Genomic DNA, 26,406 nt, shown 5'->3' with positions numbered 1-26,406 from the left:
TATAGGAATATTCATTTTCCCCCCATTTGTCATTTAGTATATATATTTTTAAATTGAATAGGTACATTTTCCCCCATTAAGTTGTTTCAATTGACCAGAAAATGTTTATTTTAAATGGGATTTTTGAATATTTAATATAAAATGACAGTAAACATTTCTTTATTTTAAAACATTTATTACATAAAAAAATGCTTTTGGTTGGTCAGTTTCCCCAACTTGGGCATCCAGCACGTGACCAAGAAGAATGTGGCGAAGACGTTAGAGGAGCGTATGACGGAGGCCTTGCGGATGGGCTACAACTATGGCCTGGGCATCCACCCGGACGTGGACGCCCTGCAGGGCGAGGGCCGCGTGCCCCGCGAGCTAACCGGTGAGTCTTTGAGTGGACATTTCGACCTAGAGCTACCAGGTCTTTGTTGACTGTACTGTGTGTGCAGAGCGCCAGCGTGCCGCCATCGGCAGCGCTGCTTGTGCCCAGGCCAAGGAGATGGACCTGAGCGTGGTGCGGCTCATGTTTACCGCCTTCCTTCCCGACAGCGACGGCGGCTTCACCAGACCTCTGCAACCTGTCATTTCGTACCCCATCTACGACAGCAGTCAGTGTCCACCGCCGCCTGTCTAAATGCGCACAGACCAACCAAAGCTACCGGGAATAGCAAATTTTACAGGGATTTTTTTTCCAACTCACCGTTGAAGGTGCTAGACGTTATATCCATTTGAAAAGTCTAAATCATGGGTGTCAATGTGGCGGCCCGCGGGCCAAATCTGGCCCTGCGTCTCATTTTGTGCGGCCCGAGAAAGTAAATGTACAACGTGGCCCGCGACAAAAAATCTGTTTAACACCAATGGTCTAAATGGATTGGATTTCTACTGCCATCATTGGCACTGAAACGCGAGCTTTCACAGCCAGTTCTCGTTTGAATTGGTCGTATGAATGTAGTTCTATAAAAAATATTTTGATTCTAGAAAGAATTTTTTTTTTTGTAAATGTAAAAATGTGTTTAGATATGAGTATGCGTATGTACACACACACACACACACAGGGTATTTAGGAAAGTTGTTTTCCAAGACTAAGGCCAAGTAGCCAAAGGTCGTGGTCCATTTTACAAGCAAAATGGCTGACTTGCTTTTTGCCGTGTGTTTAGAGGCTCCCAATGCATCCAATCTGAAGATCGTCAGGATGGACCGTACGGCCGGCTGCGTGAGTGGCGGAGACGAAGTCTACCTCCTGTGTGACAAAGTCCAGAAAGGTCTATACTTCACCAAAAATTGCTTTCCTCCTCCTTTGTGGACTGGATGCTAACTGACGCCCCCCGCCGCACCGCAGACGACATCCAGGTGCGCTTCTTCGAGGAAGATGACTCCGGTCTGACTTGGGAAGCTCTGGGTGACTTCTCACCCACAGACGTGCACAGGCAGTTCGCCATTGTCTTCAAGACGCCCAAATATCGAGACCAGAACCTACAGAGGCCCGCCAACGTCTTTGTGCAGCTCAAGAGAAAGTCTGACAATGAGACCAGCGAGCCCAAACCCTTCACCTACCACCCACAGATCATCGGTGCGTCACGAGTAGGGCCGTCGCCGCAAAACATTAATTGCCGTCGACTGGTATCATCATTTACCTATTTGCCCCTCCATGTCCGAATATATTGGACGTCTAGCTCTAGTCTCATCAATGGCGGCCAATCAGTGAAATGGTTGGCCTATAAAAGGCCAAGGATTGTAAACTTTTTGTCATAACTGCGGGATGTTTGATAGGTAAGATTTAATGTTTGGTACAAAAAGATAAATGTTTGGCAAAAAGATGTTAAAAGGTTGATTTTAAGATTTTGATTTGGAGTGCAACACGATTGGCGTTTGGTCTAAAAAGATTATTGTTAGATATAGTGTTTAACTTGAACGTGAAAAATGTTAATTGTTTGCTTAACAAAAAATAGGGGTGTTAACGTTAGGTCTAAAAATATTATTTTTGGATAAGTTTGTTTCAGATTTATTAATAAAAAGGTTTGCTTAGGGCTACAAATAGTTTGTCAAAAAGGGTTAATAATGGGTTAAAAAAATGTTGGTTTCAAATACGGTTCATTTAAAGGTTTTTTTTTTTTCATAAATGGTTCATTTTCACCTTTGGGGTACTAACCCCATTCTGGTCCAAATGAATTGGACAGCTAGGCCTTTCAATGGCACTGAAAGAGGATCATTCACAGCCAGTATTCCCTGTTTCAATCAACCAGACGCTTAACCGAGTCAACGGGAGTGAATTCAAATGCTGACAAAGATGTATAACTTGAAATCGTGCATTAAAAATAATTCACATGATCCAATTCTTACCAAACATATCCTAATTTTGACCATAATTTTTTAAAAAAAGATATTAGCCTTTCTGAACCAAAAGTAAACATTTTTTAAACAGAAATGTTACTTCTTTTTTTTTTACCCAATATTAAACCTGTTGGACTGGTATTAAACATTTTGGATTCAAAGAAATTAACTTTTGGTGAGAAATTAACCAATTTTACATTTTGTTAAATTAACATTATTATTTTATTATTATATTATTATTATTTAGTAATCTTTTAACGCCAAACAAAAGATGAAAAATTTGGTATCTATTATTAAAACCCGGGTACCAGAAAATAATTGTTTTCCAAATGTTTAAGCCTTTGGCCTGTAAAAAAAAAAGAAGCCAGATGAACCTTGTGTCTGCCTCTGTGTGTAGATAAAGAAGAGGTGCAGAGGAAGCGTCAGAAGACCTTGCCCAACTTGCAGGACTTTAGCGATCACGGCAGCAGCGGAGCTGGATCGGGAGGAAGCCTGCACCGAGGAGGACAAGGTTCTGCCGGAGGAGGTAAAGGCGGGGTTAGGCCATGTAGCAGTTGTCAGTATTCTGCCCCTTCTGTCAAACAAAAAGTCTACGTCCACATCATTTCGTTTGTGGTAGGGAAAAAAATGAAAAAAATACCAGCCACACCCAACCACAAAGTGCGGTTATGCATATTTCAAGAGCATGCCAACACCTTGAGTTGACTGTAATGCATAATAACATGCAGTCTCATGGTTAAGCTCTTCAACCTAAGCGGTGGGAATGTATATTTTCCCCTCGGTTTGATTCTCCCTGTTGGCACCTAACTTTTCGTTAAAAAAAATATTGACAATTTATTGCAGCTGATCAAAAATAGCAAACAAGTTATTGTTTTGGTTCTCGCATTCAATCAGAATGGGTTATTTTATAACAGCTTCATTCTGTGCTCATCGTGCAAGTCAAAATACAGTGGTACCTCTACTTACAAAATTAATTTATTCCAGAAGTTTTTTTTACTTGAATTTTTCATAAGTAGGGGCATATTTTCCATTGAATTTGCATAATTCGTTCTACAATCTGTACTAGTACCCGCTATAAACCCTTTAAAAATTACAATTTTGTATGCGATCGGCTGACCACCGATTCAGGGTGTCCCTTGCCTCTGCCCTGGAGTTAGCTGGAATAGGCTCCAGCACCCCCCGCCACCCTATTGAGGATAAAGCGGTTCAGAAAATGAATGAATAAATACATTTTGTATGAAATATGTACACAAAAAAGAGCAAAAATAGAAGAAAACTACATATTAGGCCATTAAAATGACGGCACACTACCTAACCAAACAAAACAGTAAGCACGTCTTCAAACATGCTAAACTCTCCCTTGCTTGCTCGCTTTCTCTCCCACACTCTCTCGTCACTCACATGGTGACATATCGACACGTGATGCTCTTTGTGGTGCATTCACGCGTGCAAGGGCTGCTGGGTGCGCAACGGCACCCTGACTTTTTTGCTGAAAGTGTGTAACCACTAAGAGTACCCTTGCATGCTGGCTGCAGAAAGTTAAGTCCACGGCAACCGTTGTAGCATTTCCTTGTCATATTCATATGCTATGCCTCTATTGATGTTTCATAACTTGGACAGAGTTTTGTATCTTGGAACAATAATTTATGTCAGTGTTTTGTAACCTGGAAAATTCGTATGTAGGGGCATTTGTAAGTAGAGTTACAGTTGTACTATATGACATATTTTTTTGTTTACCTTTGCTGACAGAGGTGGAAATATGATACTACACTGCCGTCACAATTGTATTTAGCATCTTTGTTCAAAACTGTAAAGAGAGCTTCCTTAGCCGTGGAATGGCAAAGATAATAGAACCACTGTCCTTTGTCTTTGTTCTCAAATGCGGAGTAATATCTGGGATGTTAAAAAGAAACAAGAAAAACCTGGACAAAAAATTGTGTCAAAACCTCTGTGAGATTAAGCACACTCTCTACGTATGTAAACACGGTGCATTTCTGATGTAAGAACATATTTTTCTGCAGGCAATTACTTTTTAACTGATCAAAAGAACAATCTCCAGTTATCAACATTAACAATTCTGCAACAAATGCAGAATTTGTAAGTCTTCACTTTTGTCGGAGTTTTTATTCCCGAAAAAGAGTGTTTGTATAGGGATGATAAGCAAAGCCATAGAAAAAGTTCTTCCTTTTGCAAAATAGCCACCTGAGTGACCTACCTGTGCTCTTTATCCGACAGCTTTCATGCAGGGTTTCTCCACCTTCAACTACAGTAGAGGAGGATCCACAGTGGGAGGAGCTTGTCCCGGTGGATACGCCGCCTCTCTCGGAGGAGGCGAAGTCAAACACGGTAAGCGACGCGATTGACTGCTATTGGATTGCTGGGTCAGGGTTGTTTCTTCTAGCACTTTTAGCAGTCTGGCTGCCATTGACATAGATGTCAAATTAATTTAAACTGGGAGGACTTGATGCGACTGCTCATCGTTCAGTGCCATTGGTGGTGCTAGATGTTTCCTCTAGTTTGATCTATCTATTATCTATCTATCTCTGTTCATTCTGCCCTCCTGGTTCAAATCGATTGTACGTCTACGTGGTCAATGCCCGCCAATGAGTTAAATTAGCTTTTTATTAGTTATCAATAATAACCATTTACTTCATTAATCTTTTTTAACTTGCCTTTTTGGAGCAAACGCCCAAAAATTATGACCATTTTTTTAAGTAACCAAAAACTAATCAGTTTTAACAACAAAATAACCTTATATAAGCGGTACGGAAAATGAATGAATAAAAAAACTAATATATATATATATTTTAATCATCTGGAATTGGAAAAAAATTGAATTCATTCATCAAATCGATTTATCGCCCAAACCTAGCTAAACTTTCAAGTGAAAGCTTCTATGGTAAGAATGGTTTGGAAAATCCCTTTAGAAACCTCCATCAGTGACTGGTCACGGGGTCCAGACGACCAAGACGCAGCAGCGAACGTCAAAAGTGCGTTGGCCGCGGGGCACGCGGCATACTTGCCAGACCCACGCCTCCCTCCGACAGCTACGCGGGACGAGGATGGAGAAACGTGAGCGCACCCGAGAAATCGATGCTTCGGCCCGCTGTCTTTTAGCACTAACCCTTGCCACCATGTATCAGTGTGCTTCACCTGGCCGGCTCACCTGGAGACAAAGCTATCGACATCAGGAACCGTTTTTGCAAGGTGCGATTTAAATACTTTTTTAGAGCCAACTAACTGATGGCGATGATGTCTACCGTATTTTAACGACTATACGGCGCATTGTATTTTTAGCCGCAGTGTCAATAACGAGTGCTATTTCTGTATTTTACACACAAAGGACGCACCGTTTTTATAGACGCAGCCAGGCATGGCAAAACATACACTAGCTTAAACATACACGCTACACCCACACGCTAAAAACACGTTTTTAAAAAGGCAACGGAAGCAAAACTGAGCTCGGTTGTACTTTATTTAGCCATTTTACAATGTACTCACGTCATCATCACTCACAAATCCATGAAAGTTGCTTCGTAAAGCTGTGTTGATGCCGATCGCCAGGCCACAATCCATTCGCAAATAGTAGCTAGGAGCTAGCGTCCATGCTTCGTAAAGCTGTGTTGATGCCGATCGCCAGGCCACAATCCATTCGCAAATAGTAGCTAGCAGCTAGCGTCCATGCTTTGTAAAGCTGTGTTGATGCCGATCGCCAGGCCACAATCCATTCGCAAATAGTAGCTAGCTAGTAGCTAGCAGCTAGCGTCCATGCTTCGTAAACCTGTGTTGATGCCGATCGCCAGGCCACAATTCATTCGGAAATAGTAGCTAGCTAGTAGCTAGCTAGTAGCTAGCGTCCATGCTTCGTAAAGCTGTGTTGATGCCGATCGCCAGGCCACAATCCATTGGGTGTATTGACAAAAGAACTATATATCCCAGCAGTCACTGCGCAGTACTTTTTCTACAGGAAAATAGTAGTCAGGGCTGCTTGCCGTAGTTGTGAGAGCTGTAGAGGATGGTGTACCCTATCGACTGATTTATTTTATTTTATCGTGATAACAATTTTAGTATTGGTCCATATATAAAGCGCACTGGATTATAAGGCACCCTGTCTATTTTGGAGAACATTTAAGACTTTTATGTGCGCCTTATAGGCGTGAAAATACGGTAATCCATTTTCATTGGCAGGGTTTTGTGCGAAACATTCACTTTTTTTGGACAAAAAATGTCATTTATATTTTTTCTTTAACAATATGGTTATTATGGACCAAACATGAAGCATTTTAGACCCAAAGTAACATATTTCGGCCAATTATTTAATAGATGAATTCTACAATTGAAATTAACCGGTTGTTTTTTTAAACCTAAAATCCACCATTTTCCAAAAAAAAATTACCCCTTTTGGACCAAAAATTAAGAGTTTGGATGTGCACGTTTGGTTTTGGGAAGGGGGACTCCTATTGGCTGCCACTGACTGCTTAGAAATCAGTGGCATTGAAACATGATCGATCATTCAATGGCAGCCATCCCAGGTCAATTGAAGAAGAATCACTTAAACGCAAATATTCATATTTTTAATCGTGAATAATATTTTTCTATTTATAAAAGATAAGTGTTCTTTTTCTTTCTTTAAAAATATATATATACATTTACTTTTTTACTTCAATATATATTTTTATACATACATTTCAAGCTTTAAATATTGTTTTGTATTGTATTTATCTATATACTAAATAAATAATGAGACAATTTCTCATCCTACTGAATGGTGAAGTGTCTCAAATCTACTGAGGACCAAATGAGATAGAATTAAATCTATAAATACATCTTTAAATCCATAATTGAATGTCATTAATTAATTGAAATGGGAATTACATTTTAAAAAGTGTCATGAAATAATTTAAAAACTCATTTAATGTAAACAAAACAACGTATTTTCTCACATATACGCCGTATTTGTCGCAAAAAAAATGATGACTGAATCAAGGATACGGCTTATATGCGCACAAATTAGATTTGACACGCACAATACTGCAAGATGACAAAGACGAAACGCCATAACTAAAGACAATGCGGCCGATACGATAATGTATTTCAAAATAGAGGAAAGATAAACAGATAAAATGCTAAACAAAATGTATTCTGACGTCTATGAATGAAATTCAAGAAAAAAATAAACCGTATCTTGCATAAAACGTGAAAAAAAACTCACTCGTGCCTGCCATTGATCGCTCAGGGCGCCGCCATCTTACCGTAGTTAAATGTTCTCTGACTGGCTAGACGTGAGTAGCCTTGATACATGTCTTCGTAGTGTTAACCATGTCAGCACATCCCAATAGTTGTTAAGGCTGATCGAAGGTCTTGTGGTCGATCATTAAAGTACCAGCCTTGTTACCTATGTAATGTGTATCTCATGCTATTACTGCACCCAGAGACTTGGTGAAAACTAGACCGCTACGGACTCACTTCCTGGTTGTACTGCTCACCTGACTTCCTTTTTGTATTTGTCTACGTGCAGGCAACACCCTTCCGGAATCTGCAATCCAGCAGACGAGCCTTTCAATTCATACAGTATCTCAGAAATACCACGTGCGATGATTTTCCATTCAAAGTAACACTTCCCTATTAAAACTATGAATATGGAGGTGAAAATTGTGAATCAGGAGGCGTCTTATACGAGAGAAATTGTAAAATTCAACGATTTTAAGGGTGCGGCTTATACGCAGAGTCGGCTAATATGTGAGAAAATACTGTATATAATTATTTCACTATTTATTGAATTATTTCATATTTTACCACAGCTAAAAAAACAAACAAACAAAAAACTCCGGGATGACAAACACCCTCTTAATGTTGTTGTGAGACAATTTCAAAATATACGGATCTGGGAAATCTATTTACATTTTGGGGGAGTTCGTAACTTGGATCTTGCTTTCGTATGCTGGAATCGTAATTTGCATATCAAAGTGTTTCCTAACCTGAAAATGTCATATGTAAAAGCATTTGTAAGTGGAGTTACCACTATATTCTGTTCTGTTTTACTAACTTGTTCACATCAAGAAAAGAGCTTACTAGCTAACGTTTCTGCGTTCAGGTGTTGGATCTTGTATGCGATGAGGAGCGGCGCCCCAAATGTCCCGACGTGGCACTCTCGCCTCGGGGTGAGTTGGAGCTTGGCGGACGGCGTTTTGGCTTAAGCGTGACAGACAGCGAGGCAAAATCCCACTGGGAAAAGCTGGTCCAGGGAATTCTCAAGGCTGCTTTCACACTCAGCCCGGATGCTCTCAAGACGCTCATGGACAGCTTTGGGGTAAACCTAGGGATAGATGAAAATTTTCACTAATTGTATTTATTTTTGTTAGGGAGACATTAAGAATATAAGAAGTACAGAGTTTTTAGGGCACTCGTTGGCTGTCAATGATGGCGTCTAATGTCCTATCCATTTGATTAATGTTAGGTCTAAAAAAAATATATATATATTTTTTTGAAATGATTAACGGTAGTACAAAAGCTTTAATGTTGAGTAAAAAGAATAGTTCATTTCTTATCATAAATAGTTACCCTTATTTTCTCGCATATATGCTGTATTTGTCGCTCAAAAAAATGACTGAATCGAGGGTACGGCTTATATGCGCACAAATAAGACTTGACATGCACAAAACTGCAAGGTGACAAGGACAAAACGCCATAAGACAAATTTATTTTGACGTCTATAAATGAAATTCAAGAAAAAAGTAACCCGTATCTTGCATAAAAGTTGAAAAAACTCACTTAATTGTGCCTGCCATTACTCGCTCAGGGCGCCGCCATCTTACCTAGGGATGACAAACTAGACTGCTACGGACACACTTCCTGGTTGTACTGCTCACATGACTTCCTGTTTGAATTGGTCAACGTGCAGGCAACATTTTTTAGGAATGTGCAATCCAGCAATCGATTTATACAATATCATAGAAATACCACGTGCGATGATTTTTTCTTAAGAAAAACGGCAAGACAGGAGGGACAAACAAGAGTAGGGAGACGAACATCAGCAGACACGAAGGAAACTTAAATAACAATGTCAACCCAATCCTAACAGAAAGAAAACTCAATATTGAGAGATTATAATCAAACTATTACAAGGTTAAAATTGCAATATGAAATCAACTTTTGTCGACGTTAAGTCTGTGTGAGCACAAAACGGCTCTTCTCGTAATGTTTGGTGGTTGAAGTAATATTGGGAGGGAAAAAAAGTCGTAAAATTAGGAGATTTCATTAGTTTTCCTGTGAACCGTAAGTTGTTTGGTTTCAGGGGCATCAACTTTTGCCGACGTAAAGTATCTGAGCACATGACTTTTGCGTAATATTGGGAGAACAAGTCAAAAATGAAAATAAGCGTTGCATTAATTATTTTAACATCAGTCGAACTGGAAGCTGTTCAGGGTCTGCAGACATTAACTTTGATGACGTAAGACCAGTGTGAAAAAAAAATTGATTTTGGAATAATTTGGGTGGGATTGTTTAATTCCTGATAAAACTTTTAATGAGAACAACTTTATAATGTTAATATAGGTGACATAGTTTTAAATTAATATAAATAATAAAACATAGAAAATAATTTAAAATATATATATAAATAATAAATGAAAAATAATTTTACACAAATTAAAAATCATAAAAAATATAAATAAAGAATAAAAAATAATTTCAACAAATTCAAAATCATAAAAAATATAAATAATAAATAAAAATAAAAATAAAAATTTAAAATCATGAAAAATATAAATAAAAATAAATACATAAAAAATATATAGAAAGAAGATTTTCAGCTAGTGGTGCACCTTGAGATTTTTATCAGTGCAGAAATCAAAAAAGGTTGGGAAACACTGACCTGTACTACTCCAATGATCAAGAAGCACATCAGCAATGATTTTCCGCTTTCCACTTGTTCGTCAACCAATGAAGGAGTGGGGACTCCTTCATTGGTTGACGAATCACTGTTCCGATTTGTTGAGATTCTGGCCTCTTTTGGCAAATGTATTAGAAACAACCACAGGCATTTCCCCAGAAATTACTGGTATGTGCACAGAAAACACAATATAAATGGAAAAAATTACCCAAATAACTATTTAGCAGATTGTTTCTTTAATGTCAATTTTTATAACCACAAATTGGAGAATTTTTTGGGAATTTTGTTTTAGAACACAACATTTATATGTCTTAGTGTTTTTTTTGGGTCTGTGGTTACAGGTGACCTTTTGTGAAGGGAGGTGCATTTTTAAACTGGAACAATAAGAATTTGAGACAAAAAAAATATATTCCTGAAACAATTTGGGAATATAAGTTTTATTAGGTTTTGATTTAAGAGTTAAAAAAAAAAATTATATATTTTTTGTATACCGAAAATTACCTTTAGTTTCCTAATACTTCTTCGGCCTTGGTGTTTTTCAGGTGTCTGGTAGCTCAGTTCGAGACCTGGAAGCCGCACTTAGATCGGCTGGTTCCCCCCAGGACGAGGCGCCATGTCTTTGCGCTCCTGCCGCAACGTTTTGCCACTTCCGCCCGGGGGACTCCGAAGCCCGCGTTCGTGACGGCGGGACAGAGCTTACGCCGGCGTGAGCATCCTGTCCCTCGCCGTAACTCACCGCTCCCCCGATTTGAAATGCTTTGGACAATCCCGGAAAAAAATCCCACTTTGGTGAAACAAGCTTTGACTTTCATCCCTGCGTTTTTGTCAGAAATTAATTAAGATGACATCTCAGGAAGTGAAGCGCAGAAATTTAGCTCCACTACTGTGGACTTGATCAGGACACAAAAAACAACAACAACAAAAAAACACACAAAAAAAACTTTGCTATGACTTGAATTTGTGCATAAATTGCTTCTGATGTGTGCTTTTGGGTCCTTTTAAGGAAAAAAAAGATGACTCCTTTAGCTTTTGTATTCAGCTTTTTTTCCCCTGAATAATAACAGACCAAATTTGGGGCGGGGGGGTTAATCCAACCTTTAATTCAAGAACATATATCAGTAGGGGAAGAAAATGCCACTAGTACTTATTGGCTGCCGTTGACAGTGATAGACGTTCCTTAAAAATGATCTGTTTTTACATCAGTATTTACTCACTTCACAGTGACTTTTGGCATATTACCACTTATAACTTCCTACTGGGTGGCCCGGCGGCTTGAGTGGTTAGCGTGTCTGCCTCACAGCTCTATGGTCCTGAATTCAAATCCAGGTCGGTCCGCATCTGTGGAGTTTGCATGTTCTCCTCGGGCCTGTGTGGGTTTTCTCCAGGCACTGGTTTTCTCCCACATTCCAAAAACATGCATGGGAGGCTGATTGGACACTCTAAAACTGCCCCTAGGTATGAGTGTGAGCGTGAATTGTTGTCCGTCTCCTCGTGCCCTGCAATTGGCTGGCCACCGATTCAGGGTGTCCCCCGCCTCTGGCCCAAAGTCAGCTGGGATAGGCTCCAGCACCCCCCGCGACCCTGGTGAGGATAAAGCGGTTCAGAAAATGAATGAATGAACTTCCCACTGTTCTAATACAACAGTTCTAGCCTGAAACCCTTAATAGGGAACTCATTAAAATTCTACATATTTAAAATAACAATAACTTTTGAGTAGGTCGACCCGGCGGCTTGAGTGGTTAGCACATTGGCCTCACAGGTCTGGGGTCCCAGGTTCATGTCCAGATCGGTCCACCTGTGTGGAGTTTGCATGTTCTCCCTGGCCTGTGTGGGTTTTCTCTGGGTACTCTGGTTTCCTCCCACATTAAAAAAAACATGCATGGGCATAGGCTGATTGGACACTCTAAATTGCCCCAAAGTAAATAAATGAATGAACTTTTGTGTGTTATCTGAAGTTGTTTGATCATTGCCAGCCCCTCCCGCTTCAAATGGATTGGATGTCTATCATTTCAATGCTCGCCTTGCCACTTCAAATGGATTTAATGACTCGCTGTCAATGGCAGCAGTTAAATGAAATCCAGTTGAAAACAGATTGGACGGCTCTCACCGTCAATTTTTCTCTGCCATTTTTTATACATATGATGAATAAAGGTTTTTTTTGTAATACTATTGGTGTAAGTGTCACCTCTGTGTGGTTTAACTTCCCGGTGGCTATACTCAAAAGGTTGTAATATTGTAAGAAACTGACATTTTTCTACAATTCACAAAAGTTTACAGTGGAAACCACCACAATGACTCAGAAAAACAGGTTAAATTCACTCAAATTAAATTGAGCGACCTGGTTCTTATTGCGTCAACCTCACAGTTCTGGGGTTGTGGGTTCTATCCCAGGTCGGTCTTCTATGTGTGGAGTTTGTATGTTCTTGCTAGGCTATGACTTTTATTTATATGCTATACTGCTTTTGATATGCCATTCTTTCTTTGACGTTTTGTAACTTGAACAAATTGTCGCATTTGGGAACAATAATTGACATTCATTTCGTAACCTGAAATGTCACCTGTTGAATGATTCGTAAGTAGAGGCATCGTTGTAAATTTAACTACCAATTTCGTCATACGCAGCTGGGTATGATGACAATTAGGCTTTTGTCGAGTCAATGATGATAACAAAGCCTCTGTCCGATTATTATTAAATTGTCCCAGACCTTTGTCTACCACTAGAGGGAGCCACAATGACCGTTTTCAGAGATGGAAAAATCTAAATCTACATTACTGTAACTAAGTACCACTGTTGTCATGATACTCGTAAATAAAACGGTTAACTTGATAAGAGATGCCATTTTTAACGCTATCTAAACGAAAACCCGCAAATATAATGAGTTCTCATGTGAATGATTTTAGTCCCACTTATGATGACACTGGACAGCCTGGTGGGGTGAGTGGTTAGCGTGTCGGTCTCAGCTCTGGGGTCCAAGGTTCAAATCCAGGTCGGTCCACCTATTAGCCTGCGTGGGTTTCCTCTGGGTACTCCAGTTTCCTCCCACATTCCAAAAGCATGCATGGTAGGCTGATTGGACACTAAATTGTGAGTGTGCATGGTTGTCAGCTGGGATAGGCTCCAGCACCCCCCGCGACTCTAATGAGGATAAAGCGGTTCAGAAATTGAGATGATGATGACACTCAGATTAGCATTCCCCGTACTCCTCTAAGCAGCTGAATTGGACGATTTGAAATAAATAAACCCGAAAAGCCCCTCCTTCGACAAGGGGCGTCATTAAAATCGGGAATGGCACGACCCACCTTCCGCGTCGGCAGGTGCTTTACGTGCTGATTGCGCGCCTAAACGCACGCAGGCGGAGATGGTTCCGCTATGAGTTTGGGTTTCGGGGGTCCGTCAGGCATGTCCGCGGGCGTCAACAAGTGCTTCTCTATCGAGGCTCTGGTGGGGAAGCCGCAGAAGCAGCATCAGCGGCCCGCCTCGGACGAGCTCGTCCGGCCCACCGCGCTCCGTTTCCCGGAGGCCCTTCGGCGGCACGCCGTCGCTTCCTCCTCCGCTTCCGCCGCCGCCGGGCTTCTTCTGCCGGGCTTTCCTTTCGTCCGGGCCTCGGACTGGTCCGCCGGAACCAACCTCGGACTGCACGTATTCTGCCGCCAGCCTCCCCCCGCCTCGGCCTGGATCTTCCACAACCAACAGAAATATGTGCATGCGCTCGCAGGTAAAAACTCACAGATTAGGTATCTAAAATTTTGTTTATAAATGTGTATATTGAACGGATTCGCTGACGTTGCACGATATAACGACATCGCAAAGAACGTCTTTTTTTCTGAAATACTACTGTTTTTAAAAAGGGATAGATTTATTTAAATAGGGAGTTCAAAAATGTTATTTTTTTGTCTAGTTTAGTTCAGAATTTGTGGATATTTGGTCAAAAATATAAACGTAAATTCTATTTTTAATTGTTAAAAAATATTGTTAATTTTTAGGCCCAAACTGGTTGACGTTGTTTTTTTCATTTATTTTTTAATCCAAAAAGATTGGAAAACGTTTCATTTTCATTACAAATATTTCTCTAAAGTTTGATTGGATAGATTGGACATTTAGCACTGTCAATGGCAGCCAATGAGTTAAACTTGAAAATCTTTCAAGGCTTATTTCGTTTGTGTACATCTTTTGCAACGGAAAGTAGCTGAAATGATTTTTTTTTTCAAATCACAGCCATTTAAAAACAAATAAAGTATTTTAAAAACGAGGATTAAAAGCTTACTTTTTATTTCTTTTTTCTTTATTATTTAGTAATGTACGAATTTTAAAATGTAATTGAGTACATTATTTCCAACTATATTTTAGTAAAATAACATTACGGATTTAAAAGAAATACCCCAACAAATGTCACTCGACAAAACAGAACAAACACGCACGCGCTTGTCTTTTTCCTTTGTTTTCCTTTAAATGAATTTGTGTGTTTTCTACGCGCGCTTGCGTTCATTTTAGTGGTTTTTGTATGCGTGTGAGTGTGTGTGTTGTAGTTGTTGTTGTTGTTGTTGTTGTGTTATCGTGTTTCTGGGGTGTGTGCGCGCGTTTTTTTTGGTGGTGTGTGTTTTATGGGTGTCCCTGTGTGTATTCGGGGTTGCCTCAATGTGAGTGTTTTGTGTTTTGGGGGATTGTCTGTGTGTGTTTATTTTTGTGCGTGTTTGGGAATGTGACTTTTTTGTGCTCTTTTTGTGTGTATTCGTGAACTTGTTTCTGTTTTTCTTTTAGTGTGCGTGTGTGCGTGCGCGTGTGCAACATTTGGCTTTTAATATTTTTGTGTGCATTTTAACATGTTCATATCAACTCATGTATTAATGATTTTAATACTGATCATTTTCAGTTTTGATTGAGCTATTTGTATTTTAGGTTATTGTCTTTCAATTTGATTAATATTATAAAATAATATTAATGTTGGTACGGTAAATTTAACCAAAATGAATTAGTTAGGACCAACATGTAACCATTCCACCCCCCCCCCCCCCCCCCCCGCACACGCGCACGCGCACGCACACGCGCACAGACACACACAAACACCCACACAAACACACTGGTTTTCTTTTAACCAAACGTTCAGAATGTATTTTCTTTGTCAGAATGTATTATTTTGGACCCAAGCATCAACGATATTGGATTCAACATGAGTTGGTGTTCGTTTTTGACCCCAAAAAATGTTGGACCAAAATAATTCAAAATCAATAGTTGCTTTTTTCTCACTAAACATATGCCACTTTAACCCAAATCAACATTGGACTGAAAATTCCATTTGCCAAATTATAAAACAGTTTGGAACCCGCCAGGAATTCAACTTTCAATTTCAGAACTGTGAGGCAGATGTGTTAACCACTCTTCCACCCTGCCTCAATATGTATTTCCTTCATTATTTTTTTGTACCGCTTATCCTCATAAGGGTCGCTTGAGCCTATCCCAGATGACTTCAGGCAATGGGAGAAGACCCTGAATTAGTGGCCTAGTCAATTGAAGGGCAGACAGCCATTCACTCTCACTCACACATACTTAGGGGCAATTTAGAGTGTTCAACCAGCATAGTATCAATGTTTTTGGGATGCGGGATGAAACTGGAGTAGCTGTAGAAAATCCACGCAAGCTCAGGGAGATCATACAAACTGCACGCAGGAAGGTCTGGACCTGGGATTGAACCCTGAACCTCAGAACTGGGAGGCCAACACCCTAACCACTCGTCCACCCACAATGTAGTTATTGTTTATAATTTTGATCGTTGTTCATTACGGTAATAAACGACAAATCCATTTTGACTGGCAGCGGGGAATGAACATTTGTTCATTTGCCCCTACCAGTCAATGGCAGGTAAACTAAGGCTGCCATGATTGATTGATTGATCGCTCCTAGTCCCTCCCAATTGAGAAGGATTGGACGTCTAATGATGTCAATGAGTGTTCACAATATCAGACTCCTTTGGTAGGAACTCCCGCGATCCACTATTACACAATTCACACCTAAAGTTAAAAACAACTGAACTGTTCCAATTCTAAATGGACAACATAAGGATATGGAAGCGATTAGGAAGATGGAACGTGAAGCTAAGTTTTTTTTTTACCGTGACTTTGGTGTCGATGAAAGCATGTGTTTTGCATGTGAATGCTACGCGCTAGCCATTGCCTTGCCGTCTTTGTCCCGGCTCGCTCCGATTCAACCGACGTTTTTGCGTGCGGCGTGACGCCGCCGGCCGATCTCTTCAACTGCGACTGTTTACGACTTTGTTTATATGTAAAAGATATCAAAGGTTTCAATAAAGGACCTCAAAAAACGCACCGCAGGCACGTACACCGCCGGCCAGTATGGAACCGATGCTTGAATCAGCATCTTGTCTTTTCCTAATTGACTTCTAATCTACTTACACTGAGGAGAACAAGATGAACTTCACAGACATTTTTCCGATGCCAAGAGTCAAGATCAAGACTTTTGGGAGTGATAACCAAGGCTGAAACACAACATGACTGAGACCAACGCTTGCCCAAAAGTTGAATTCAGTGAAGACCAAGTAGAGAACAAGAGATTTGAGAGATAAAAACAAAACCAGTCTAAGAGCGGACCAACATTTTCACTAAACTAGAAATCAGTAACTCTAAGGCAAAAGAAAGACTTTTGCTAGTGGGTTTCAGTTGATGATTGAGGCATTAACTCCAGGTCCCCACCTTGTAGACTTCCTGTGTGTGGCTCCAGTTTTTTTTACCTAGGTCTACAATGTCTTCTGTGTCTGTCTTGCTAATGCAACCAAGGAAATTTCCCGAATACGGAATGAAATAAAGTTCTAATTTAAATGCAATCTAAAATTATCGTTACTTCTAGTTCAGGGCTTCTGAACCTGGGTTCGATCGAACTCTAGAAGTTCGTTGAGTCGGTCTCACGGGTTTGGTGAAGCCGTGGAGGTCAAGACGAACTGACTCATCATGTTGACATGCACCACTTGGCTATCACTGGCTACAGATGATCACGTAACATTGCTTGGCCAATCAGTGCTATGAGAAATTTAGTGCAGAAGTGAATCAACGTGTGAATGTCATCCCAGTACATCGTTTAATTACTTTCTTTATATTTTTATTCATGGTAACGATGTCGAGCAAAAAAGAAAGTGATCGGACGAATATGTACGATACGGATTCTCATGTATCACGGAACGTGACGGGAATCAGCGTCCTTTCTGCATGATTTGCAAGTTGATCAACTATAGCAGGAGATGTGGGTTTCCTCCAGGTACTCCGGTTTCCTCCCACATTCCAAAAACATGCATGGTAGGTTGATTGGACACTAAATTGCGCCTAGATATGGGTGTGAGTATGCTTGGTTGGCCACTGATACAGGGTGTCCCCTGCCTCTGGCCCGGAGTCAGCTGGGATAGGCTCCAGCACCCTCGCGACCCTAATGAGGATAAAGCGGTTCAGAAAATGAGATGAGATGAGACTAAAGTAGGGTGAATGTGCCTGTGAAATTGCTGGGGTTTGCTAGCTCCACTTTTTTACTTGATTTGGGGTCTTTCCAAGTCACTTCTTGTTGATTTTGTGTCATGTTAAGGAAGAGATAATAACGAATAAAGAAAATGAAAGAGAACAAAGGGTAGTAGAGGCAACTGTGTTGGACTTGGAATTGGCTAGGATTAGCAAAGCTGAAGTTTAGATTTATTTACAGATTTGTTTAATACAATGGTTGAAGGGAACAAGATACCAGAAGAATGGAGATGTAATCCAGTTGAAGAAGGGAGACGTACACAGTTGTGGAAACTCGGGCAGGGGTCCTCATTTCGTTGTCACAATCAACCGGTCGATAATTTTTCTTAAGATTTTCCCTTCAAAGTAACACATTTGTACTGCCTATTAAAACCATGAATATGGAGGTGAAAATTGCGAATCAGGGGGCGTCTTGTATGAGAGAAAATGTAAAATTCAATGATTTTAAGGGTACGGCTTATACGCGGAGGCGGCTAATATTCGAGAAAATACGGAAATTCTTTTAACAATCATCAGGCTCTCGTCAGAATCTTAAGAGTGGTGGCGACAGCCTCGCTTAACATAAACGACCTGTCACAGCTCCTCGTCAACTCAAGAAAATCAGAGCCAACATTGCTCAAATGATCATTCATTTTACGAACCACTTATTGGTCAGGTCGTGGGGGGTGCTGAAGCTTATCCCAGCTAACTATGACCACCAGGCGGGGCCACCCTGAATTGGTGGCCAGCCAATCGAAGTGCACAAGGAGACGGACAACCATTCACACTCAAAACTAAGGGCAATTTAAATTGTTCAACCAGCCTACACTGTGTGGTTTGGGGATGTGAGAGGAAAGCGGAGTACCTGGAGAAAACCCACGCAAGCCCAGGGAGAACATGCAAACTCCACACAGTAAGGACTGAGCTGGGATCGAACTCACAGACCCCAGAACTGTGAGGCCGAGACGCTAACCACTTGTCTAACTATTAGATTCTCTGTCATTTACATTTTTTTAAGTAAAAAAAAAATTCTACAGTTTTCTGCATTGATCTAAAAACATCAGGTCTTTACTCCTAAGGCAAAATTGTCTCGAATAATGGGACCAGGCTTTTGAAGTGTGCCCTAGGGTGTATACTTAGTCCTAGTTTTACCAGTTTTACCAAACCAGAGCGTCTTTTGTTTGGCTCAGGTGATGACGGGGACGGCGGCACGGAGAACCTCCTGCTGCACGGCGCCTTCTCTCGGAAAGCCAAACGGATCCGAACGGCATTTTCTCCCTCGCAGCTTCTACGTTTGGAACAAGCCTTCGATAAAAACCACTACGTGGTCGGAGCAGAAAGGAAGCAGCTGGCCTCGGTGCTTTGCCTCACCGAGACGCAGGTGAGCAGGTGAGGGAGGGCCGGCTTCCGGAAAACAAAAGGAAGCCCTCATCCGTCCTCCCATATAACTTAAGTTCAGAGTGCCTCCAGGTTATCAAATGTTGCAACCCAAAGGTGTCAAACTGAAATTCAAAGTTGCTTACCGTTGAAATTTTTGTTTGTTTTGGGTCATTTCTGTGTCCCTTCCTGTTGATATCGGGTCATAACTTAGTTTATTTTGCTGCATTTCGGTTTCGCTTTTGTATTCATTTGGGGCCATTTCTGAAATTAGAACAAAGAAATAAGTTAAAATGTATTGCTTTTTCTTTTAAAATGAAAAAAGAGACAAAAATCTCCAGATTTTATTTTTTCAATTAAATGAATTGATAGGTTTATTAATAGATATACTTTAATAAAAACAGAGAGACATCGTTGACATATTCCAGCGTTGAAACTTGCAAGGGAGAATCGTCCTGGCTCGTCCTCGCCACCGTGACATTCTGAAGAAACGGCATCCTCCTCTGTCCATTTAGTCGCGCATAATCAAAACACTTACGGTAATTTGATTCAAACAACTGCATAAGCTAACCGAATAACACCATTAAGGTCAAAAAATACCTGCCACAACAATTGCATATCAGGTCGGAAACCAAAAACACCTGCGTAAGAATTTGAACAAGTAAGCATACAAGGTGACCCGAGCGGATCGGAAACCAAAACAACTGCGTAAGAATTTGCACAAGTAAGCATAATAATTTCATGTAAGGTAAACCGAGCGACCGTGTTTTTAAACAATATGCGAGTATTTTCGTTGATTCGATTATCGCCATCTGCCGGAATCCAAGTCAAAGCAATTTAAGAGTCCTTCACAGATCTTCTTTGCAAACTCAGATCAACAGTCCTCGGCCCGGAACATGGTGACCTGTCTGGTCAATAGTCCTGAAAAAAATTAAATGAAGTGTCCTCGTTATATCGAGCTTTCGTCTGCTTTGTAAGAATGATTTAATAATATGCACATATTCCATATGTGCCCATATATGCACATATATAATAACATCCCAGAATAACCTCAACATGAATTTAACATTTTTGGTAGAACTTTTATGTCAACAAATTATTTTCAGATTCATCGATCAGTTATGCATTTATGGGATGGCCCCTGTTGGCAACGATCCGCTGGAAACCAAAACAACGATGCGGCCCGCGCCAAAGTTGACTTGTACACATTTGCCAATGTCCCTCTAGGTGAAGGTGTGGTTCCAGAACCGCAGAACCAAACACAAACGTCAAAAGTTAGAGGAGGACTCACTCGAGGCGGAACACAAGCGCACCAAAGGCAGCCAGCACGCTAGCAGGTGGCGAGTCGCCACGCAGCGGGACCCGGAACAGGAAACGATACCAGACCCTGACCCGGGGCGACGCCTCCACGATTGAGCATTGGACTGAAATGAAGAAAAGATCGCCGATATTGAACGGCCACGTTTCAAGCCACTTCGATTGTCATAGACGTCCCGTCCATTCGGAAGACATCTATAGCCGTCGGTGGCAGGCGAGGTGTCGTATTCTCATTTTTCTTCTTCCGCACATTTACCTCATCCTTCTCTCACGTAGCACTTCCTCTTCCTCTCGGAAGTCATGTGACTAAGTTTTCATGCACTTAATCATATATATCATATAAGGGTAGATGTCGAAAGGCTAAAAAATACTCAATACCAGTTTCGATAGTACATACCGTATTTACTCGCATATAAGCCACACCCTTAAAATTGCCTTAAGATCGTTGAATTTTACAATTTCTCGCCCCGATTCGAATTTTCACCTCCATATTCATGGTTTTAATAGGGAGTACAATTGTGTTACTTTGAAAGAAAAATCATTGCACGTTGTATTTCTGAGATACTGTATGAATCAAAAGCACATTAGGGTCAATATCATAAGGAATTAATTCATCCAAGAATGGTTGTTTTCTTACTGCAAAACTGAAAATAACCAACAAATAGTAAATTTTACTTTGCTGAAATCTACTGGTGAAAAAGAGTATAGCAAGTCTTGTGCGCATATAAGATTCAGTCATTTTTTCCCATTACAAATATGGCTTATATGCGATTAATTGACTCATTAATTATTGTCATCAAAGTTTTCAAAGTCATATTTTTTCCCATTTTTGTCTCCCTATAAAAAGTGGAAAATGTAAATAGTATTTTAAAATTAATTTTGGTATATTTGATTTTTCAATTTAAAGAGGTCAAATTTGAATATTTTTCATTCAGTCATATTTATTCACAATTTACTAAAAGAAATGAAGGAATATCAGTAAAGATTCTGCTTTTCATTTTTTTGATTTACCTCAAAGAAACAAATGAATGAACAGAAAATGTTGTCTTTAATTTTAAATGTTGTTCAAATTGAGGGGGAAAACATACTGTGAATTGGGGACTGCTGAAATTTACACAATTTTTACTACAGTAAAACACAAAGGGGATATAAAAGATTCTCTTTGATGTGCCACACTAAATGAAGCGACATATCAGATTTGGCCCCCGGACCGCCAGTTTGATACCACTTGTTGGAAGGAATGGGCCACATGTTAATTGGTCAACAGGACACGGCTCATATCGCACATCAGACGTCTCGTGATATCTATGCACCCTCATTCTAATTGTGAGACCGCTTTGAAGTGTTTTTCTCTGAAAAAGGGGCGGGGCCACAAAGAAAAAAGTCTGTGCTTCCTGTGTTCATGTTGGAAAAATAAAAATTCCAAAAATGGAAGTGTGTCATTTCGGATTGTGTCGCTATGGAAACAGAGAGACGCCCACAAGATGGCAGCGATGGGGGACGGGGTGGGGGTTCCCAACCTAAAGTCTATCTATCAGTCATGTAAGCTTCTCCAGTTATCACAGGGACCGATTTTGTAGCTTGACAGTTGCAGTGAAGTGAAGAAAAAAGCCAATACAGTGGTACCTCGACATACAATCTTAATCCGTTCCGGGACTGAGATCATGTGTCGAGCTTTTCGTAACTCGAGCGGACGTTTCCCATTGAAATGAACTGAAAACCAATTAATTCGTTCCAACCCTCTGAAAAAACACCAAAAACAGGATATTGGATTGGAAAAAATGTTTTATTTCTTCTAATTCGCCATCTATTAACAAAGTAACACATAACTAGTGGTTTAAAAGTAATAAAATGTGTTTAATAGAGGTAAAATTAGACGCATTTCGAAGGGGGAAGAGAGAGAGAGACGGACATAGAGAGAGGGGGGGGGGGGGGGGGGGGATGGCGTTAATTCGTTCCAACCCTCTGAAAAAACCCCAAAAACAGGATATTGGATTGGAAAAAATGTTTTATTTCTTATAATTCGCCATCTATTAACAAATTAACACATAACTAGTGGTTTAATAGTAAGAAAATGTGTTTAATATAACTAATATAACTGTTGTGTGCACGAGTATACTTCATTACCCAGAAAGCCCTCTTTTTGCCCGTGCATGCGCATTGTGCGTTTCCTTGTCGAAACTCGTCTGAATAAATCGTTCAGTGCTCGTAGATATCTGTTATACACGAAAGAGATGCGGCAAAAAGACAGTGCGCTACAATGATAAACAGCCTCTCATGTCATGGCCACCTGGCTTGGTCGCATCTCAAAATTTTGATCGTATCGCAGGCGAATTATTCGATCGAAATTTTCGTCGTACTACGAGCTGATCGCAGGTCGAGGTACTACTGTATTTTGTATTCAACACCGCTAATCCTGGTCAGGGTCGGGGGATGCTGGAGCCTGTCACAGCAGACTTTGGCCAGAGGTAGACTACACCATGGACTGGTCGCCGGTCAGTCGTAGGGCACACGCGAAGACAAGCAAAAATTTACACTTCCAATCTAATCGATCCTACATCTCCCGTACCGAAGTCAAGCAAATGACTGCAAGGGGACTTTATCCACGGCAACACACTCGTGACCGAACAAACAAATTTAAATTAACTTGGATTAATATATACAGACACACTCAAACATACGTTTAATGTAACTACACACAAATGAATTCTAATTGTTTTATATTTTTTTACCTTCGTTCTCCGGGTTAGCTGTTTGCCACGCCTCCACAATCACGTTCGCTATTGATGGGCTGTTTGCTGTTGTATTCCCTTCAAAATATTCCGAAAATGATGCACACGAATGTCCTCACAATAGGATAACGCACGACCACTTGCCAACGAGAAGTAGTCTTGAATGAGCGACCGCGGGAGCTAAGAGGCTAGGAAGGAAAAACAGAACTGAAAAAAATGCAACAGCTCAGCCTACCCACGTACTGATTGTGGGTAATGAAGTTTTATTATGAGAAAGGGTGCTATTGTCTATCGGTCGTGTGTGCACGAGTATATTCATTACCCAGAAAGCCCTCTTTTTGCCCGTGCATGCGTGTTGTGCGTTTTCTGGTCCATGTGTAGGAGAAGCTCGTGTGAAAAAAATCATTCAGTGCTCGTAGATATGTTATATACGAAAGAGATGTGTTGGGTTCAAACACCAGACATTTGTTTCACCAACCTGAAAAGAAGGAAATCACAGAGAATTTGAGTTAACTTTATTTAAAAAATGAGAGGTTCTCAGGACCGTTCGCGTCTCAGCCCTTCGAAACACTCTGAAGAAAATCTCCCCTCGCCTATTCTCTTATTGTGTTTTGGGAGTGTCCAAGTTACAGGAAGTTTCAAGCTGATCACAGGAGAGATAGTTCTCTCCCAGTAACAAAAGGTTCTTTGATCATGACCATATGCCCCTTCGAGATAACATCTTTACAGTCTTCTCGATATCTTGCAACCCTCACAAAACAGACAAACAGACAGGCGTCGGCCCCCCCTGGGTAGTTCCTCTTTGTTGAATAAGGTGAAAACTCCCCAGGGGCCCAAGACACTCTCATTCTATTAACTAACATTTCAACAGTCATAACAGAATCAGGATAACTTATATAAAATAATTCCAACATAACCCTCCTGTTTATCCGGATTCTGCTATAAAATATCATCATCCATAACCTCTTCTTTTCAGATTTTCACATTACAGGATCACAAAAATAACAGAAAACGTTACACTCAAAAATCAATGCCATAGTCTTTAGCATCTGGGAACATGTCAGGCAGTCCAGCGAACTGCATTTCCTCCTCACCCCCAGATGCGTCGGCGTCGTCGTCATCCCGTGGTTCGCCTCCAGATGTCAATAAGGCATACATTTCTGATTTGACTGGTTGTATAGCATTTGTTATTAACCTTTCACATAACGCACGAATACAGGGAATACAACAACATCCACAAGTTGTGAGAATGGCAGCATAAACAGCGATTGACATTAAAACTGATACAATCAACTGTTTGTATCTGCCAAACATGCTACCAAATTCGCCCCACATTGAGGTGTCGACTCCAGAATGTTCTTTCATCTTGCTGTTGAGGGATCGAAGGCCCTCCAGGGCCTTGGTTAAACTCCCGTCAGCTGCTGTATTGTTAGGGATGAACGTGCAGCATTGGTCGCCAAAGATGGAGCACACGCCACCTTTCTCTGCCAGGAGCATGTCAACAGCAATTCTGTTCTGGAACGCCATCAGGAGGTCACCGACAACTGTTCATGGATGGCTGCAAACCCTTCCTCCGTCCTGTTCTGGAGTCGTGCAATTTGGTCAGCGAGTTTATACTCATCTGGTATGCTGCAGGGAACCCCGATGTTGATGTAGATTGGGTCCCCTTCCAAGAGCGGACCGCTTGGCTCTGCCTTTCCAGTGTTGAGGCAGGACGTTTCCTGCACTTGTTTTCCAACTCGAGGCTCTGTGGGCGGGGCGTTCAGATACGCCCAGGCTGTCACTGACAGTCCAGTCACTGTGATGTGGATGGCAACAGCTTTCACTGTGGCTTCTGTATAGAGGTGCAAAGTCTATGGGAGGTCAGGGTTAAGTGAGGGGTGCTCGTGGCTGGTGAGTAGACGTCAGATGAGTTTCTTCACGGACAAGGGTTTTGACACCGTCCGACTTAGTCCACTCAGAGTCACCTGTCTCGAACTCTTGACCTGAATCGACTTTGACTTTTCAGTGATCTTTGCTGCTGTGGAGGTTGGTGAGTTAGGCCACGAATGGGTCTTCCCATCGTGGAGAGAACCAGGACTTCATTTTTATGACTCGGATCAGGATCCAGTCACCTGGCTACACCACCTCCTGCAAGATAGACAAAAAATCACGGCACCTTACATGTTCTTTGGATGAGTTTCTCTCCTTCATCTTCCCATCAAGGAAGTTGAAATGGTCTTCCAATAACTATCTCAAAAAGTGTTAATCTCGAGCTAGTTCTACCAGTTGTTTTGCCATGTTTTTGCACTATGCTGTTTGAAAAATGAGCTCCATTGTCACTCCAGATGATTCTGGAGATCCCATGTTCTTTACAGATCAATAAAATAACAAATTAAACAGTTCCTACAAAAATTTTAAAATAGGTATTTATACCTCTTCACCATACCTCCCCCCTGTTGAGACATTTATGGCTCAATTATGGAATACATTTTTGGTAGGTACGGTAGGCCTTTAGCTTTGTACAGTTCGTCTGCACTATTCTTGAGATCGGCTCAGTTTTGTTGTTGTGTATGCTGCTGTGTTCTGTCGTTGTCTTTAACACGTGCTTAACATTCATCATTATGTTTGTGAAAATTTAAAAACCTTATCAGTCAAAATTAAACATGCTAGCTGATATTCTATTTTGAACACTGCTTCCCTGTTAAGATCAAAACCCATATTTGTTTTTTCCTCTTTCCTACAATTACACAAATTAACTAATCATATTAAGAATAGGAAAAATACAAAAAGCAAACCAGGCTGCTTTCTCCTCAGGAAAACAGCTTTCCCGTTCTCTGTAACAGTTTAGATTCACATCAATTAATATCAAAAAACAAAATGCACACATTTATAATTCTAAATAAAATTGAACCCAGTAAAATGTAATCACCCCTTGTTTGTCAGGGTCAATATTTTTAACATAATTGTATCTTTTAGAGCAATCAAAGCCCATTACTTTTAAAATGCATACTAATCAAGTCCCAATTCATTTAACAATGTGTATTGCGTTGCATATTAACCTCAGTTTTTTGAAATTCAAAATATCCCAATCTAGTAGTCTTATTATCAAATGTAACATTCCATTGTCTTCGGAGTTTGCCAATCATCTCCTATGAATCTTTCTTAATCAATATTTTTCAATAGTCAGGCATAAAATTAAATTCTAGTTACATTTCTATCCATTGTAGTTTCTCTTTTCTCTCTAATTGTTTACTTTAAAAATATGTAAGAAGATCTAGTCACAATTGTTTACTT

General features: G+C 40.6%; 2 protein-coding genes across 10 annotated transcripts in view; both read left to right on the top strand.

Moving 5' to 3' along the window:
* Positions 1 to 12,377, top strand: part of nfkb1 (nuclear factor of kappa light polypeptide gene enhancer in B-cells 1) — a 21,150-nt gene extending 8,773 nt beyond the window's left edge. For 4 of the 5 annotated variants that reach the window (XM_077609130.1, XM_077609129.1, XM_077609131.1 and 1 more), the window contains 10 exons: positions 207 to 370; positions 438 to 596; positions 1,146 to 1,250; positions 1,328 to 1,558; positions 2,717 to 2,845; positions 4,555 to 4,665; positions 5,247 to 5,391; positions 5,463 to 5,526; positions 8,414 to 8,629; positions 10,753 to 12,377. In XM_077609130.1, coding sequence (XP_077465256.1) covers positions 207 to 370; positions 438 to 596; positions 1,146 to 1,250; positions 1,328 to 1,558; positions 2,717 to 2,845; positions 4,555 to 4,665; positions 5,247 to 5,391; positions 5,463 to 5,526; positions 8,414 to 8,629; positions 10,753 to 10,920 — 1,492 coding nt within the window. In that variant the 3' untranslated portion in view covers positions 10,921 to 12,377. The remainder of the gene's footprint in view (positions 1 to 206; positions 371 to 437; positions 597 to 1,145; positions 1,251 to 1,327; positions 1,559 to 2,716; positions 2,846 to 4,554; positions 4,666 to 5,246; positions 5,392 to 5,462; positions 5,527 to 8,413; positions 8,630 to 10,752) is intronic. The other variant, XM_077609134.1, reaches the window with a different exon arrangement.
* Positions 12,378 to 13,345: 968 nt separating this feature from the next.
* The window catches only part of emx3 (empty spiracles homeobox 3), a 28,376-nt gene continuing 15,315 nt past the window's right edge, over positions 13,346 to 26,406 (top strand). For all 5 annotated transcript variants that reach the window (XM_077609139.1, XM_077609138.1, XM_077609136.1 and 2 more), the window contains exons 1-3: positions 13,346 to 13,926; positions 18,895 to 19,085; positions 20,309 to 20,617. In XM_077609139.1, coding sequence (XP_077465265.1) covers positions 13,581 to 13,926; positions 18,895 to 19,085; positions 20,309 to 20,497 — 726 coding nt within the window. In that variant the 5' untranslated portion in view covers positions 13,346 to 13,580 and the 3' untranslated portion in view covers positions 20,498 to 20,617. The remainder of the gene's footprint in view (positions 13,927 to 18,894; positions 19,086 to 20,308; positions 20,618 to 26,406) is intronic.

Source organism: Stigmatopora argus, chromosome 9 (assembly GCF_051989625.1).
Source record: "Stigmatopora argus isolate UIUO_Sarg chromosome 9, RoL_Sarg_1.0, whole genome shotgun sequence".
Taxonomy (NCBI): domain Eukaryota; kingdom Metazoa; phylum Chordata; class Actinopteri; order Syngnathiformes; family Syngnathidae; genus Stigmatopora; species Stigmatopora argus.
This window is presented reverse-complemented; position numbering and strand designations above follow the sequence as displayed.